Below are 18,660 nucleotides of genomic sequence, written 5' to 3'. Positions count from 1 at the left end.
TTGAATTTTCATTATTTCTACATAAATATGACCCAAGACATAATCTGTTCTTTGATCCAAGTCTTAAAACTAGATACATATTTTCAACCATTTGTTTAAGTGACTTTGAAATTACAGCTCCACTGAAAATGACTTATGACTGGTCCTCACACTTACAACTGTCACAGCATCCCCATAGTCACATGATCAAAATTCAGGCATTTGGCAAATAGCATGTATTAAATCTATCAATCTGAATAGAGCTGGAAAGGATCTTAGAGGTCTTCTAGTCCAGCGGTCCCCAACCTCTGGTCCGTGGACCGGTACCAGGCCGCAGCATGCCAGCAACCGGTCCACACAAACAAGCAAAGCCCCATCCATGGGATGCAGGCAGCACACGAAACCACACCCTCTCCAGTCCTCGGAAAAACCTCTTTCCACGGAACCGGTCCCTGGTGCCCAAAAGGTTAGGGACCTCTGTTCTACTCCAACCTCCTGTTCAAGCAGGAGATCCTATATGCCATCGCAGTCTCTTCTTAAAAGCCTCCAGTGATGAAGCACCTACAACGGCTGAAGGCAAGCTGATATTATGATGGCTACAGTGTTGCAAGGTCACTATTTGTGACCTCCCCAGCTGCCTTCTGATGAAGTTAGTGGGGGAAGCTGGATTTGCTTGACACTCATGTGATTTGCTTAACAATTGTGGCAAAAGTCATAAAATTGGAGGTAATTAACCACCTTGTTTTGCAATCCATATTCTGATCCCAACTGTAGTTGTAAGTTAAAAAATATTTTGCAAAGGGAACCTATGTAGCTTCAAATTATTTTCCTCAATAAAGAACAAATGTTTTTGTAATTTATTGAGGAAAATAATTTGAATCTACATATTTTTGTGGATTATCAATTCATTTGAAGTGGAAATCAGAGCCAGATGTTTCAATCAAAGGGATAATTGGGTGTGAATGTGAGAAGTCCTGCCTTATTTAAAGAAGAGAATTGTGGGTCTTCATTAGCAAAGTCTAATCTTCACCACACAGGTATATGGAAATATGTCACAGCTCAAATAAAGATTTCTGAAGATCTCGAAAAGAGATACTCACCATTTTGGAAAAGGTTACAAAACTATTTCCAAAGATCTTGGGTTCTACCACTCCATTATCAGACAGATTGGTTACAGATGGAAGCAATTCAGTGCTGTTAACCTCCCTAGGAGTGGTTAACCAATCAAGATCACACGAAAGGCAAGATGTGTAACATTGGGAGGTCTCAAAAAATTCAGGAACTCAAAGAATCCTAGGAACTAAAGGCCTATCTTGTACTGGCAAATATTCGTGATCATGAAACTACCATTAGGAGAACACTGAACAACAATGATGTATATGCCAGAGTTGCAAGGAAAAAGATTGCTGCCCAGTTACAGTTGGTGAAAGGTCATGCACATAAGTCAGAAACCTATTGAGATGTGCTCTGTGGGTAGATGAGACCAAAAGAAAAACGAAAAACCTTTTTTGGCAAAGGGTAAAAACTGTGTTCCAGCATAAGACCTTTGCCCTACTTGTGAAACCAATACCATGGTTTGGGTTTGCTTTGCTACCTCTGGACCAAGACAGCTTGTCCTCACTGATGGAACTGTGTATTCTGACTTACATCAGCAAATTCTACAAACACGTCAGAGTATCCGTCTATAAGAAGGTCGCAAAAAGAGCCTTGGTGGAGCAGTGGGCTGATGCCTCCTTAAGTAACACCAGCTGCCTGCAATTAGTGCAGGTTCGAGTCCCACCAGGCTCAAGGTTGACTCAGCCTTCCATCCTTCCGAGGTAGGTAAAATGAGGACCCAGATTGTTGGGGGCAATAAGCTGACTTTGTAATAATGTCGTTTGGGGTGTGTGTGAAAGCCCTAACAAGCAGGCATATACATAGAATGAAGGCTACTGCTAAGCTTGTAAGCCGCCCTGAGTCTTCGGAGAAGGGCGGGATATAAATGTAATAAAAATAAATAAAAATAAAAATAAAATAAATATAAACTGAAGCTCAAGAGAAAGTGAGTCATGCAGCAAGACAATAACCCCAAAACACACAGCTCATAGTTTTGCCACACACAAACGTGTGGCTGATATTTTTCCTCAGTACATCAATGGCTAAGTATAATGTTTTGATTCATTTGTTTAATTAGGTTCTTTTTATGTATTTTTAGGACTTCTGTAAAGAGATCACATTTTATGATCTTTTGCAAAAGTACTGAAAAATTCAAAAAGGTTCAAAGGTTTTCAAGCATCACTGTATACTCTTCATATTGTATACATTTTTTTCCATTTTTTAGATATTTACTGTATGAACTTTTTAGCTGCATATCAAAGAGAAACCTAAATACGATCTATGAAGGTTCATAGATTGTGCATAAAATGGAAAAAAATGGTTTTGCTGAAAAAAAGGTTCCATTGTATCAGAAAGAGCTACGACCGCCACTGACCCCAATTTTTTGTTGCCGAGACATTTGCTAAATGAATTTTGCCCCATTTTATGACATTTCTTGTCACAGTAGTTAAGTCAATCACTGTAATACTTAAGTTAGTAACTTCGCTGTTAAGTGAACCTGGCTGTTCTGAACCAGCCCTCTTCTGGCCTTGTAATAAGGCAAACCCCTATTCAGAAAGAAGAGACTGGAGAGCGTCCAAGGCTAAAAGGCATCTGCCAAGATTTATTACGCAGTTAACAAAAACACTAGAGCTTGTCTTCTCAAGCGGAAAAGTTGCTTTCAGCAACCAGCCCCTCCCCAAACACTCCTTTTATAGAGAGCTCAGGGCGTGGTCTCCCTGTGCCTCCTCCCGAGGAGTCCCGCAGCCTTTCTTTGTTTGTTCCTGCTCGACTGCCTCCTGCGTCGGGCGTCCTTGAACAGGGCCAGCTGTGGGTCATCTTCCTCCGCACTCTCGGGCTCACGCAGCTGAGAAGAGGTCCCCGGCTGAGGGCTCTGCAAAGCCTCCAAACCGTCATCAGCCGGTTCGTTTCCCTCCTCCCCCTCATCTGAGTCATCCGATACATCGGAGCCGGCTGTCGGACCCACAGGCTGGCCCTGAGTCACAACACTATCCCGCACCGCAGGGCCCTTCCCCCGGGTCTGCCGATCTGGATGCGGTCGGGATGGGAACTGTTCGTGAAAAGCAGTCACCAACGCAGGGGCATGAACGGCGGTCGCGTCTTCCCATGTGAAGTCCTCCGGCCCGTACCCTTTCCACTCGATCAGGTACTGGAAGCGACCTTTCAGCCAGCGGGAATCCCTGATGCTGGCGACCTCGTACTCGGGGGTGCTGTCGCCATCACCAGGTCCTGATGGGGGAGGTTCCGCTTGGCGAAGTGGACAAGCCGGTTGTTCGGGGACCAACAAGGACCGATGGAAGACGGGGTGCACGCGCAGGGAACGTGGCAGAGTTAAACGATAGGCGACCGGGTTGATGACGGCCTCGACTGGGAACGGTCCAAGGTAACGGTGGTCCAGCTTCCTCGCCGGCCGAGTGGATGGTAGGTTCCTGGTGGACAGCCAGACCCGATCCCCCACCGATAATGGAGGCGTATCCCTTCTCGACCGATCGGCGAACCTCTTGTAGTCGGCCTTGGCCTTCTCCAGCTGCCGTCGCACCAACCGATGGATCGCCTGTAATTCCGCCATGAATTCGTTCGCTGCCGGCTCCGGTGAGTCCACGGGAGAAAGGGGCAAAAACCTGGGGTGATAACCCACGTTGGCCAAGAACGGTGTCATCTGCGTGGAGGTGTGCTGCGAGTTGTTAAAGGCAAACTCGGCTATGGCCAAATAGTCCACCCAATTGTCCTGCTGCAGGTTAACATAGCAGCGCAGATACTGCTCTAAGATGCCGATGACCTTCTCGGTACCCCCGTCGGTCTGAGGATGATGCGCGGACGAGAGGCAAACCTTAATGTCCAACGCCCGCATCAACTCCTGCCAGAAGCAGGCTGTAAACTGGGCCCCCCTATCGGAGACGACCCTATCGGGAAGGCCGTGCAGCCGGAACACCTGTTGGATGAACATGCGACTAGTGGCGCGAGCTGACGGTAAGCCGCGACAGGGGATGAAGTGCGCCATCTTGGTCAACATGTCCACCACCACAAACACTGTCGTGAAGCCGGAGGATGGGGGTAGATCCGTCAGAAAGTCCATGGACACAGCCCCCCAGGGTCTCTTGGGCGTTGGCAAAGGCTGCAGTAAACCAGGCGGGGCCCCTGTCGCTGACTTGGCCTGCCTGCATGGGACGCAGGAGGTGACATAAGACTGGACATCGTGTCGGACTCGGGGCCACCAGAAGGTACGGGAGACCAGGTTCAGAGTCTTGAACAGGCCAAAATGCCCCGCAGCCGGGTTATCATGACATTGGCTGAGGACGAGTCCCCTGAGTGGCCCTCCTGGAACATAGAGCCGGTCACGATAATACAGGAGTCCATCCGTGACCGACCAAGGCGAATCTGGCCCCACCTCTTCCTTCCGCTGAGCCACCCACGCCTCCTGCTGCTGCGCCTCCCGGATCCGAGCCCGTATATCCACCGGCTCCCGCACCGCAGCAAAAGACTCGACGGGGATCACTGTCCTGGGCGGAAGCTTGTCTTCCACTCGGGTGTACTCGGGCTTCCTGGACAGAGCATCCGCTCTCTGGTTGTGCCCGCTTGGTATGTACCGCACCCGGAAGTCAAACCTCGCAAAGAAGAGGGACCACCGGATCTGGCGTTGGTTCAAATTCCGAGCGGTCTGCAGGCTTTCCAGATTCTTGTGGTCCGTCCGGACCTCGATTTGATGCCGCGCCCCCTCCAGATGATGCCTCCAAGCCTCGAACGCCGCCTTGATGGCCAGCAGCTCCTTCTCCCAGATGGTATAGTTGCGCTCCGAGGGGTTCAATTTCCGAGAGTGATACGCGCAAGGGAAAAGGGTACCGCTGGGCGTCGCTGCCTGGAGTAACACGGCCCCAATGGCAATGTCGGAGGCGTCCGCCTCCACGACAAACGGCCGTTGCGGGTCAGGATGCTTCAAGATGGGCTCCTTCATGAAGGCGTCCTTCAAAGCTTGGAACGCCTGTTGTTCGGGGGCGTTCCACTGGAACCGAGTCTTCTTCTGCAGGAGCCGGGTAAGGGGGGCTGTCAAGGCAGCAAAGCCAGGGATGAATGTTCGATAGTAGTTGGCAAATCCAAGAAGTCGCTGAACATCCTTCACGCGACGCGGGGGTTGCCAACTCTGCAACGACTCAACTTTACTCGGTTCCATGGCGATGCCCTCAGGAGAAATGCGGTGACCCAGGAAATCGATGGTCACCTGGTAGAACTGGCACTTCTCCAACTTGGCAAACAGCCGATGTTTCCGGAGGCGCTGCAGGACCTGACGGAGATGCTGATGATGCGCTTCACGCGACGGGGAGTAAATCAGGATGTCGTCCAGGTAAATCACGACAAACTGGTCCAACAGATCTCGAAAGATGTCGTTCATAAAATGCTGAAACACAGCGGGGGCGTTGGTCAGGCCAAACGGCATCACCGTGTACTCGAAATGTCCATAGCGAGTACCAAACGCCGTCTTCCACTCATCACCCGGCCGAACCCTGACGAGGTTGTAAGCTCCACGCAGGTCCAGTTTCGTGAAGATCTTAGCCTCCCGGAGTCGGTCCAAGAGCTCGGGGATGAGGGGCAGCGGGTAGCGGTTGCGCACCGTGATGGCGTTGAGTTTCCGGTAGTCACAGCAGAGCCGTAACTCGCCCGACTTCTTTTTGACGAAGAGCACGGGCGCAGACACTGGCGAGGACGAGGGCCGGATGAAACCACGAGCCAAATTCTTTGTCAGGAAGTCTCGCAATGCAGCCAACTCGGGCTCCGACATGGAGTACAAACGCCCCACTGGGAGAGGCGCATCAGGGACTAGATCAATGGAACAGTCATAGGGCCTGTGCGGGGGTAATTGGTCCGCCTCTGACTCGCTGAACACGTCAGCAAAGTCGGACAGTTCGGGAGGCAAGGAAACCCCTGAGGAACCCTCCACCTGGCCAGCACAGATATGGCGGGTGTGGTCCACGCACTGCAAACTTGGGAAGGTGACCAAGTTCTGAGACCAATAGATCTGTGGATCATGCGCCCGGAGCCACGCCAGTCCCAAGACCACGGGGAAGTGCAGATCCGAAGTGACGTAGAACTGAATGGCCTCCACATGGGAACTGATGGCCATACTCACTGGTTGCGTGGCGGCCGTAATAGGCCCGGACAGGAGCACTCGACCATCGATAGTCTCCACTAGCATGGGCGGATCCACCGGACACTGGGGAACAGCCCATTTGGCCACGAAGGCCGAGTCCATAAAGTTAGTGGTAGCCCCAGAGTCAATTAAGGCATGGACCGGAATCCCCTCTGGCTTGCCAGGAAGGATCAGTCGTGCCTCCAAAATCAAATGCCGTGGAGGTTCACAGGCACCGTCGGAATGGCGTCGCTCGACGTGGTCGTGGTGGGTCGTCCGATCTATCACACCGTCTAGATCGGGCTCGGGCCGTTTCCCGACAGCAAAGCAGGGGACTTTCTCGGGGCCGGCTTGGTCACTGATGCCCGCTGACGCTTCTTTGGACAAGAAGCAGCCAAATGTCCAGGGTCCCCACAGTAAAAACACAACCCCCCCGATCGTCGTCTGTCCATTTCCGTCACCGATAGACGGGACCTGGCGGCACCCAGCTCCATTGGCTCCTCCCTCTGGACTGGGGGATCACGCACAACAGGGGCGGCAGGGGTCTGTGGGGTGGCACGGCGACTCTTTCGCTGCTGCAGCCGGGCATCGATCCACGCGGGCCAGCTCATCCAACATCTCCTCTGACAAGCCATCCTGAAAGGCATCCACGAGCGCAGCCTCATTCCAGGCGGAATCCTGGCTAAGCAGCCGGAAATCGCTGATATAGGCCTGTAGAGGGCGCTGACCCTGCCTCAAAGCTTTCAGGCGTCGGGTGGCAGTCTGCGCCTTAATCGGGTCCTCGTACATGAGGCGCATATGGTCACAAAACCCCCCAAAGTTATCCAACAAAGGGCTAGGCTGTGCCAACAGAGGCGTGCCCCAACGAGCTGCATCTCCCGACAGAAGGCTCAACACAAATCCCACCTTATCTCGGTCAGTGGGGAAATCAGCTGCTCTCACGCTGATAAAAAGCTGGCATTGTCCCAGGAAGGCAGGAAACAGTTCTGGCTTACCAGCAAATTTATCCGGCATAGCTATCTGACATTTCCTCCTTAGTGGGGGTGCAGCAGGTACCTGAGCTTGCAGTTGAGCCACCTGAGCTGCCAGCAAAGTGAGTTGCTGGGTGAGCTGGGCATTCTCGGCAAGAAGCTGCTCCATCGTAGTAATAAGGGGTGGGTGGCTGAAAGCAAACTGTTCTGAACCAGCCCTCTTCTGGCCTTGTAATAAGGCAAACCCCTATTCAGAAAGAAGAGACTGGAGAGCGTCCAAGGCTAAAAGGCATCTGCCAAGATTTATTACGCAGTTAACAAAAACACTAGAGCTTGTCTTCTCAAGCGGAAAAGTTGCTTTCAGCAACCAGCCCCTCCCCAAACACTCCTTTTATAGAGAGCTCAGGGCGTGGTCTCCCTGTGCCTCCTCCCGAGGAGTCCCGCAGCCTTTCTTTGTTTGTTCCTGCTCGACTGCCTCCTGCGTCGGGCGTCCTTGAACAGGGCCAGCTGTGGGTCATCTTCCTCCGCACTCTCGGGCTCACGCAGCTGAGAAGAGGTCCCCGGCTGAGGGCTCTGCAAAGCCTCCAAACCGTCATCAGCCGGTTCGTTTCCCTCCTCCCCCTCATCTGAGTCATCCGATACATCGGAGCCGGCTGTCGGACCCACAGGCTGGCCCTGAGTCACAACACTGGCTTGCCCATTGACTTTGCTTATCAGAAGGTTGCAAAAGATGATCCCATGACCTTGGGACACTGCAGCTATTATAAATGTGAGTCAGTTCCCAAGCATTTGAATTCTGATCGTGTGACCATGGGGATGCTGCAATGGTCATGTGAAAAGCAGTCATAAGTCACTTTTTTCATGCTGTTGTAACTTTGAATGGTCACTAAATGAACCGTTGTAAGTAGAGGACTACCTGTAGTAAGATTGGGAAACATGTATCCTGTTTGTTTAGTTCCAACCAATCTTAATCAGCATGGATACTGTTCAGAGATTAAAAGTGTTGTAATCAATGTTTGGAGGAGCATAGGTTGCTCAAACCAATTTAACAGTATAAATCTTATCTGAATTACAGATTAAACTTCTTCCAACTAAATAAACAAAAGCAAACCCATCATTTATACTAATGTTGAGCCAATCTAGTGGTTGTGGGGAAAAACGTATTTTCACTGCACTGAAAATAGTATCTTCTAGACCAGACATGTCAAACTCATGATGTCACGTGATGTCATGCAACGTATCGGGACAGTTTTGCCATTGCCGGCAATGGGGTGGGTGCAGCTTCTGGATGATGCGTCCAACCTGTGGGCCGGCAGTTTGACACCCCTGTTCTAGACAATACAAAGACATTATCTACATACAAATACTGATTTTTCTGAAAACGTGGGTTTTTCCCCTAAAAATATAATGGTATGCTGCATGCCCTGTAATTATGCAGACGACACTACTTTGATAACTGAAAACGCAAAGGATCCACAAGCCCTAATAATGTCACAGAGCATAATAAAAAATGATAGTAAAATTAAAGGTAAAGAGGACCAAACTAATGGCAATAAGTACAACAGACAGCCTTATAACTGACAGTAAAGATACTGAAGTGATAGGGAGCTTTTACCTTTTACAATCAACCATCAGTAAATGAACAAGCTGCAGAATAACTTACAGAACCGCCATGAAGTCTTTGGAAAACTATTCAGATCCTGTGATGTGTCTATATCTACAAAGTTCGGAATAGCACAGAAAAGGTATTCTCTGTGAAAGTCTATGGAAGCAAAACTTGAATTTTGAAGAAATATTGACTCCGATACTGGAAAAGCATCCAAAAATCTGCTTCAGAGCTCTGTCTACAACACTTCTAAGTGGCTGTGCAATTCCAAGAAAAAAGACATAACCACTTAAAGGTATTGCAAAGGTGCTACAGTTGAGCTCCTAAACTCTTCCAAGCACCTTTGAAAGCTGAATCTAAATTGCTGCCCAGCCCATGCCCCATGTACACACATCATTCCAAATATGTTTGTTCATGTGTAAGGAGAATGAATTCAAAAACATTAGCAGAAGCCTTTACTGGAAGAAGCCATTTTTTGTGGGTTTTTTTGGTTATACAGATAACCAAATATTCAATATAGTGCTTGATGGTTTAACGCAGACAAGAAGTGCCAGTATAGCTCCAAACAGTGCTGGAAGAACAAGAGAAAACAAATAAACTTTAAAGTGTATAAAGAATGTGCTTATGGGAATTATATTGTTTTCCTTTTTGAGGCAATTAACAATACATAAAACCTTGTATTCCTCTGCTAAAACACAGTGGCTACTGCACAGGAACGCCTTGCCTCTCCGTGAAACGTTTTGGTTTTCTCCAAGGATGTGAGGGAAGAACTGTTAGGTGAGGAACTGATCCTTCTCACAGCCCCTCTCTGTGCTGGGATGAGTCATGGATGGGGCTAAGCTTAATCCAGCTTTGGGTTTCCGAAGAAAGCACAGTCAGATGAGATAGTTGCCAAATGCTTGAACTTCACTCATGTCACTCAGTTCCTTCCCCAGACCCATCTTCTTACTCTTTGAGCCATTTCCTCCTTTACCTTTTCTTTAAATGTTTCCAGCATTGGCCACAACCCCACCGTGCTCTCTGCAGCCTTTTACCAGCTTAACAATGCAGACAGATCCAGCCATGGACTCTGTAGTTCTCAATGAGGTTTGGGGACATGCCCATCCACGTAAAAGTTCCTGGTGATTTTGGGAAGGGTGAACTGTGCTCCTTCCAGTTCTTTGCTAAGGATAATTTGGCAGCCCAGTCGAGAGTTCTCCTGAAGTAGCGGTGCCATATCCAACATATCTTCCTCCCTAGGTGGAGAAGAACGTCAGGAGTTATTTATAATAGCCATTAACATCCTGAGTTTGCACTTAAAAACATTCCTGAGAGATAACTATTTTAAAAACCTGAAAAAAGAAAGATGAAAAAGAAAAGTAAGAAGATCAAAATATTAACGACATAAAAGTATGTCTTCTCAAGATTTCAGAAACGGTTTGCCACTGCCTGTTTCCTAGGCTGAGAGAGGCTGGCTTGTGCCTGAGTTGGGACTAGAACTTCGTGATCTCCCAGTTTCTAGTCTGGTATCTTAACAATTACACCAAACTGACTTGCTCCGTATAAATATATACAGGTTTTAAATATTTATTCCAGTGCATACATCACTGTAGACTTTACAAATGCTTTCTGTCTTTCATAATTTTTTAAAAATTTCCTTATAGAACAAAATTTAGTATATTCAGCATCTTTTGGAGATTTTGAGATTCCAACACTCAATTGTTACCTAAAACTCAAATGCCTTTCTAACGTTATCTGTGAATTATGTGTTAGCTAATTTATTGATCACTCGGCTGACCCTATTAAAACATCACACTGCCTCAACCAAACAAAAGAAAATAAGTATAAATATTTGTTATTGTTGTTGTTGTTGTTAGTTGCGAAGTCGTGTCCGACCCATCGCGACCCTATGGACAATGTTCCTCCAGGCTTTCCTGTCCTCTACCATCTTCTGGAGTCCATTTAAGTATAAATATACCAAAGTACAAAACAAAGTATATTCAGATTAGTGTATCACTGTTGCTTGAGACCATTCTATGTAACTTTTCAGGTTTTTAGCTAAACAGCGTTGACTCAAAATTTAGCAGTTCTGCTGGTCAAGTATTTATTAGTGCCCAGAAGAAAATATGACAAGCTGTTGTAAGGTCTCAATAAGCTGTTCTGTCAAATCAAGGTTCTAAATATCAGACGTATGCTGAGATGTATATACTTTGCAATCAAGCAACATGCTCTCTCCTGTATCTGGAGCTCTACGTGCTAAATTCTTATCACATCTCCACACGATAGAGATATATATGTTATAATATCAAATTGACTCAGCACACAAATGGCCTAGGGCACGGGTGTCAAACTCACCATGTCACATGACATGTCATCACGTATCATGACATTTTTCACATTGATGGAGCTGGAGTGGGCGCGGCCTCCGCATGATGCAACCAGCCCACGGGCCAGCACTTTGACACCCCTGGTCTAGGGAAATTTCTCTTGGTAAAGCTTCAACACATACTGCAAATTATCAGTGCAACTGATGAGAATTTTTCAATCTTGAATGAGGGTTATGCACTTAAATACTAAAATTGTCCTTTGTTACAGGTAAAAAGCAACCTTAAGAAAAAGAATAAGCCCTCGCTATGTATACTACATGTGCATTGTGCTATTAGAACAGACATGTCAAACACAAGGCCCGGGGGCCAGATCTGGCCTGCGAAGTGGTTTCATGTGGCCCCCGAACCCATCCTGGAAACAGTGAGGGAACGGCCCCCGCTGCCTTGGCCCTGGCCTAGGCTGGCCGGGAGCCAATGTACAATTTTGTGGTGGCCATCTATGGTGAAACGCATTCAGTCTTAGCTCCACAAGTCCGTCAGGAAACAGCGAGGGACCAGTCCCTGCCGCGTCGGCCCCGCCCACTGGGCGCGCTGGGGAGGTATCACCTTTTGTGAGGAATGAAGAAATGCACCATTGCCTGGAAGTGGCCAGCACATGGCACTCCCTACTTCGGGCAGATTCATGCCACCCGGCTCAGCCTCACAGCACTGTGAGGAGAGCACCCTGCTACCTGCCAAAACTGGACAGGCTGGGGGCTGGGCAGCATTGCGCAGGTAACATCGACTCTCATGCTGCTCATGGCATCCCCTCCCTCAAGAGGCCACCAAGCCAGATACGTGAAGTAGGCGAGGGCCATGTGCTGGCCACTTCCAGGCAATGGTGCATTTCTTCATTCCTCACGAAGGATGACACTTCCCCAGCTGCGTTTCTTGCCTGTTTTCCCCCCTTATCGCAAATATTTTCCCACCACTCAGGAAGGAAGGAAGGAAGGAAGGAAGGAAGGAAGGAAGGAAGGAAGGAAGGAAGGAAGGAAGGAAGGAAGGAAGGAAGGAAAGGAAGGAAGGAAAGGAAGGAGAGGGAGGGTCTGAGGGAAGTCCTGCCTTAGTCCTTCCCTGCTGCCCTTTCACCATCCCCTTGCCCCCTCCTCCTGGCCTATCCTGGGGGGTCTCCCATCCTATTGCTAAGGAAGCTTTGGATACAAAGCCAGGTCTCCTCACATGGAGAGGGAGTGGGACTCCCTCTTGATTTTGCTCTCGTACCCATCATAAGCAACCTGGCTAAGGAGAGCAAGCACAGCAGCAGCAGCCTTGAGGGGGTAAGTGCAGCTAGGTGCCCCCTTGGGGAAGTGGGGCTGGGCTTAGTGATGCAGGTGCTTGAGGGCTGGGCTGGGCATTTGACCTCTACGCCACCGTCCAGCCCCCCCCCCAGCATGTCCTGAGAGGAACAGTGAGGCTCCTCCAGTGGACCATGCCTTGGCACTTGCCCCATCTCCTTCTGCCAGAGACCCTCAGATCTGTCCCACTCCTGCCCAGGCCCCCATAGGTACCCTTGACGCGAATGATGTAGAGCTGGCCATGCCCACTCAGTAGGCCACATGCACTCCAGCTACGACCACCCAGTAGGCTGCGCCCACACTGGCCACACCTATCCAGCCCCCTGAGGGCAACCGCAATGCTGATGCAGCCCTCAATGAAATTGAGTTTGACACCCCTGTATTAGAATATAAGTACTTTTTCCCCCACTGGGATATTGCTTAGCTTTTAGTGATGGCTTTTACTATTATCCTACTCAGAAGGAGACAGAAAAACTACAGAGCTGTCATGGGGTCTTTCCAAAGTAAAAACAAAGGATGCCTCTTTACAGTGGGATAACTCCACCCAAATTATTCATCCCAGAAGAGCTGGAACATGCCCAGTCGTTTTGCTCGAAAGGGCTTGGAAAAAGCATCAGCATAAAGCCCAAATCAGGAAATGTTAGCTTACTGACAGTCTAAAGGTCAGCCACAGCTTCTATAAGAAGAAAGCTAAAGTAACTCTTACCGTTCATCAGGCATTGGAAGCTTATCCACAAAATCATAGCTTACATAAACATGACAGGTAGAGCAGGCTAAGGAAGCTTCACAAGCACCTGAAGAGGTAAAAGATAGATTTATTCAGTCCAGCTTCCCTGACCTCAAATTATTCTTCTGTCAAGCAGCAGCACAACAGAAAACCACTGTCTAGGTTTAAATGTTGTCATTCAGAATTTTTTTTCTCCAGGCATATACAACAGGCAGATCTTCCTAACCTTTTTCTTCCTGGAGAGGAAAACGTTTTTTGTTTTTTAAATGAAAGCAGAAGTTAGTTACCAGAGCTAGATTACATAAAGAAGCAGTATTGTCTCTGGGTCATGATTAACGGTTGGAATCTATAAAAAAAAACCTGGACAAATCCTGTTTGGCAAGCTCAAGGCACTTAGGTAAACAAATCTACCCCAGAAAATTAGGAATGTGGGGAAGGGGTAGTGTTGCTATTTAAGCTTTTACTTTTTCTGTACAAACTAAGTAATTGTAAGCTGAAATTTTTCTATGAGTGATCTTTTAAAGTTACAATCTGTCATTGGACAGCTTTAATTTTTAATCTTCTTTGAAACAATGTTATTTGGAAAATTGCTTCTATGCTGCTATCAGGCTATAAATAGAACCTCCAATTTAGAGACAGTATACTACATACTAAGTGCTAAAAACCTTTGGGGCAGGGCTATTGCAAGGCCCCAAAGATATGGTTTTGTGAGATCGAATTTGGGTCACTGGGACCACAGATTTACTCTTCCGAGCTTTTGGACTTATGCTGGAGCCCATCTTCAGGGAATTTCTCTCTATAGGAATAGGTGCTTTGGGCTGTTCTGTGAGTCATGTTTATGTGGTGCCTTCCTATTGGCTGACTGGTGTGTTGATGACTGGCGATTGGCTGTTGTTTACTTCGGCTGCCAACCCCTCAGCTCCTAAGTATTTGATAAGCTGGTGATAAATCAGCACTCCTGTTAACTGAAAAGGGCCCCATTTCCCAGGCTTCAATCATTTCCACATGGTTTTGTGCCTGATCTAGGATCACAGAACAGATAGTGCCCATCTCTTCACTTTACTGATGATTATTTTAAGTTGCTCAGCTGCTTTGCATTTTTACTTTATATTATATATTTTATTTGGTTTATTTATATTAATGTAAGCCACAAGAGTCACTTATGAGATGTGCAGATGTGTAAATCAAATAACTAAATTGTATTCATATCCTGCTTGTGGTGTGGGTTTCCCAGAGCATATGACCCAATGTTGGAAACAGGATGCTGGCTTAAATTGGTCTCTGGTCTGATCCAGATGCATTATATAGATATTTATGACATACCTTCTAGTTCAATGCCATTTCTCTGAGCCAAGCGCAGCACATCATCCCCAACTTTGCCTTGCACTGGGATTTTTTGCCCACAACGATCTATGAACACTACATTGACTCTGAGACAGAAGAAACAATATGGAAATGCTCTCAGTTCAGGGCCCTCCAGTATATATCATATGCTCAAATGCTACAAGCACAACTGAATATTTTCTGGCAATTTCTGTTTTTATATAGAATTGCAAATATCTACAAGAGTCTTGCCCATCCTCATTCACCCTATGCTGGATGAGAATTTTGAGTGCTACAATCCTAACACATATGGGGAAGATATGCAGAAGGTTACTATGAAATTTTATAGGGCCACGTTAAATCTCCTAATTCAAATAAACCTTCCTAGAGAAAACAAAGCACATATAGGGTGACTCTTAGCTATATAGGGTCAAACTGGGAAACTACTTCATTGCAAAATGCCTTTTAAGGAAAACTGCACTATCAGCTTAGATAGTGCAGTTTTAGAATATTCAAAGGACATTAATCTGTGAAGATATTGGGAGGCGAGCAGAGCTGTGGGGAAGCAATAAAAATAACTCCTTAGAAAGGAACTATGTTCATAGAATGCCTTTGTTCATTTAAAACCCAAAATGTAGTCTTGACCCATTACCTCAGTGTAAAGCTACACTTTAATGGCCTTACTGATTTCACTAGGTACATAATGTGTTATACCAATGTATTAAACCTAAATAATATACAATGTGATACCTAATTGCAAATACATGTATATTTCATTTTCATAAGTCAAGGGGACTGTAACCCCACTGCTCAAGCCTATTTTTGCTGCCACTGTTGTCATTAATCCAATTTACGCTTCAATGTAATGTGTTCTGGTCTCTACTTCAAATGTACTCATAAAATATTCTACTACAGGTTAACTTTTCTGAACTTAGCTTCCACATCAGACTCAGAAGGGGGAGCTATTTGAAGTTATTTGTGCCTTCTAATAGCAAGCAAAATGTCAAGAAATTGGAGTAGCAACAAAATGTGCCTGCTTCAGTTGAACTACTTCTTCTAGTTTCAGGCGTCTACATCCTAATACTCACACTTCTGTTGTGCAGCTCTTATCTTCAGTTTGAAAAGCCACTGGAAAAACAATAATAAAGTGCCATTATTAATTAGGAAAATACAAATCCTTTCAGGTATTTTTCTCTCTTTAATGATCTTCCACCCGTTACTTCTTTGTCCCACCGTCAGGTGCTTTGGAGAATATACTGAGTATATTCAATAATTGGACTGAGTATATTGGAGAGTGTATTGGAAAAGGAGACTCAAAATCTAAATAAGGGCTACGGAGACTTATTAATGACCTTAAACTATTGTCATTTTTGATGCTAAAGTATCCCACAGAATCACAGAAACAGCAAAGAGGGAGAATAATACCGGTGCAGGTTATCTCGGAAGCAATAAAGGGAATCACGGGGGTGGGGGGGGAGTGGAGAGTAGAGAAGATACAAATTAACAGTTATCTACATTTTCGAACGGAAGAGAAGGTAAAGTCAAAGTCAAATGGAGACAACAAACATTTGGAAGGGAAGGCTGGGGCGGGGAAAAGGAAAAGATTATCGCGCTTCTCCTTCCTGATTCGGTGGAAGTCCGAATCCTCTCAAAACCCAAAACAAGGAGAAAACGAAGACCTGGCGGACAAAACCTCATCTTTCCCTCCTCTATTTTTCAAGACCAGAGAAAAATGCTCCCAGCTGCAGTCGCCACCCCACCTGTAGTACGAAACCCCCGAAACGGAAATCGCCCGGCAGTTCCGAGAAGCAACTGGAGCCGACGCCACCCCCAGCCCAGGGTCACACTCACGCCGCCACCAACACCCCAGGAGGCCGCCATTGCACATTCCACGTGACTGCAAGGCGGGGTCAGAGGTCGGTTGCTAGGGCGACAAAACGCAGAGGGAGGAGCGAATATGTCTTATTGGATTGCCTTGGAAGGAAATACGGTTTGTGAAGATCTGTTCCCGCAGCTGGTTTAATTGAGTCACCGGATTAATTTTCTGAGATTGTATACCGTAAACTCATCACAAGCGGGGCTTAAACACTACACAATACACCGAACTTCTCATCCGCTCTCCAGATCAGGAAGAACACCATCCTCCAAAATTAGCTAATACACATATTGCATCCTTGTTGTATGCTGATGATATGGTACTTTTATCACAAATGCAAATTGGACTTAGACAAGCCCTGGACGCTCTGGCTAGTTACTGTTCTGAAGAAACTTTGAAATCAACTATGGTAAAAAAAACTAAAATCATATTTGCGAAAAGACCTAAATTGGGATGCCTGGAAGATGAAGGGCCAGAACATTGAACCTGTTCAATCCTTTAAATATTTGGTCATGGTTTTTCACAGCTCTGCTAAATGCAGTGCACATCAAAACTATTATCATTCAAAATGCTCAAAACAAAACCAGTGGCAGCAATTCAATCTTTTTATTTGTCCAGAGGAGCATAGTATATTTCAGCAGAACTGAAGTTACATTCAGCTAAGGCTTGTGAACAACTACTCTTTGGTGTGCAGTTGGGGTTTTACTCCTCTTTAACCCTTCTGAACAGGATGCAGTCCAAATTCCTAAAAGCTATGTTTCAGGTAGCTCATTGTGTCTCAGATGGAATACTAAGGAGAAAGATAATTTATCTAAAGTCAAAACAGGTGCCTGGACTTAATTGTAGCATATTTGTTAAAAATTACAGGTTTGAGTTCGTTCCTTATAGAGGACAGTTATGAATCAGTATGGTTCAGGACCATTTCACAAAAACTTCAATATCTCCGCTTTCCAGGGAAGGGCTCTTAATGATGGGGTACGAAAGTTCACTTAGTGCATTTAAATAACATATCAAAGATCTGAAAATCCAACATGATCAGTGTACTTATCTTAAGAATGCTTTTCGTGCAGTCAAATCTCTCCTTTTAAAGAGAGATATTTATATCGTATAACTGTCCCCCATCTCCAAAGTGCATTATTAGCATGCCGCAATGCACTTCCCACAACAGCTTTGGAGGGCTGATAAAAAAAATCCCATGATCTGAAATTGTGATAAGGGGCTATCAAAACTACAACTCATGTCATACTATACTGTATCTTCTATATAAGAATTCATGGACCCACTTTATAACACCTCACCTGATAAAATAGCTGGGGATTACCGATTCTTTTTAATGTACAACTGATGTTTTCAGATCACTACAATGTAGTTTCTCTGTGGCTACATTTTGTTTTACAGTCTGCAAAATTAGGCAGACGTTGACTGCCCACTGATAATCCACTGCTAATTGTAATATATTGTCTTTTTTCCTATTGTTATTTTTAATGCTTTTATCTTTAATGCTGGTCTGTGACTGTAATAAAATTATTTATCTAAATACTAGCACAGACCTAAGTGCCAATGCAAATGTTTATATTTAACTTAGCTAGTATGGTGTATATTTTGAATATAGTTTGAGCATATTTGTGTGGGTGGAGAGTTCCTGAAATAAAAATGAGCTACAATATGATCATTGGATTTTGTGGGTTGGAAGCATGGAAGCATGGATGGACATGATTTGCAGGTCGTCCCTAAGAGTGATATCATGGACTGGGTTTGAGTTTGTCTTCAGCCCCATATTTACAAAATATTTAGATTCTTGAAAAAGTCATAGTTTGTTACTAGTTTAGATTATTGTTCCTCTCCAGCTTGTCTATCAACTGATTAATAGGGACTTTTTGGAAAGAGCATCAATTTGGAGATCCTTCTGGCTGAAATGATGGCTGTGAAATGGAAACTGCAGGGAAAGCAATGTGAGAAAGATTGAAATGATCCTAGCAGTCAGGGGTTTGAAAGCTCTATTCCATGTTGTAAAAAGGAAAGTATCTATAATCATATCATAAATTATATCAGTATTTTCTATCAATACAATATTTTTGGAAGAAAAAAATAGTTGTGATCACTAGTTTGAGGGACCCATGTGTGTGTGTGTATGATACTCTTTCAATAACCAAGATGCTAACTGCACTGAGATGGCAAATGTGGCTAAGCCCAACATTCAACCTGGGTTCAGTACTTTATTTGCTCAAATTGTTGGAAGAAGTCTTAATCATGGTTCCATCCAGGCTGGGAATAAACATGGAGACTGCTTTAGGAAGAAGGTTGTAGTTTATTGAAGAGGT

The 18,660-nt window shown here is 45.8% G+C and overlaps 1 protein-coding gene across 1 annotated transcript; it reads right to left on the bottom strand.

Moving 5' to 3' along the window:
* Positions 1 to 9,225: 9,225 nt before the first annotated feature.
* On the bottom strand, positions 9,226 to 16,344 carry FDX2 (ferredoxin 2; the record flags this gene model as incomplete). Its single annotated transcript, XM_081315491.1, has 5 exons — positions 9,226 to 10,008; positions 13,120 to 13,207; positions 14,464 to 14,570; positions 15,552 to 15,591; positions 16,224 to 16,344. 5 exons carry the CDS (start codon positions 16,342 to 16,344, stop codon positions 9,852 to 9,854), a joined length of 513 nt encoding a protein of 170 aa, XP_081171617.1. The 3' UTR covers positions 9,226 to 9,851.
* Between the last annotated feature and the right edge of the window lie 2,316 nt (positions 16,345 to 18,660).

Source organism: Vipera berus, assembly GCF_964194415.1.
Source record: "Vipera berus genome assembly, chromosome: 2".
NCBI classification, from domain to species: Eukaryota; Metazoa; Chordata; class Lepidosauria; order Squamata; family Viperidae; genus Vipera; species Vipera berus.
The sequence above is the reverse complement of the archived record's forward strand: the minus strand, read 5'-3'. Positions and strand labels throughout refer to the sequence as shown.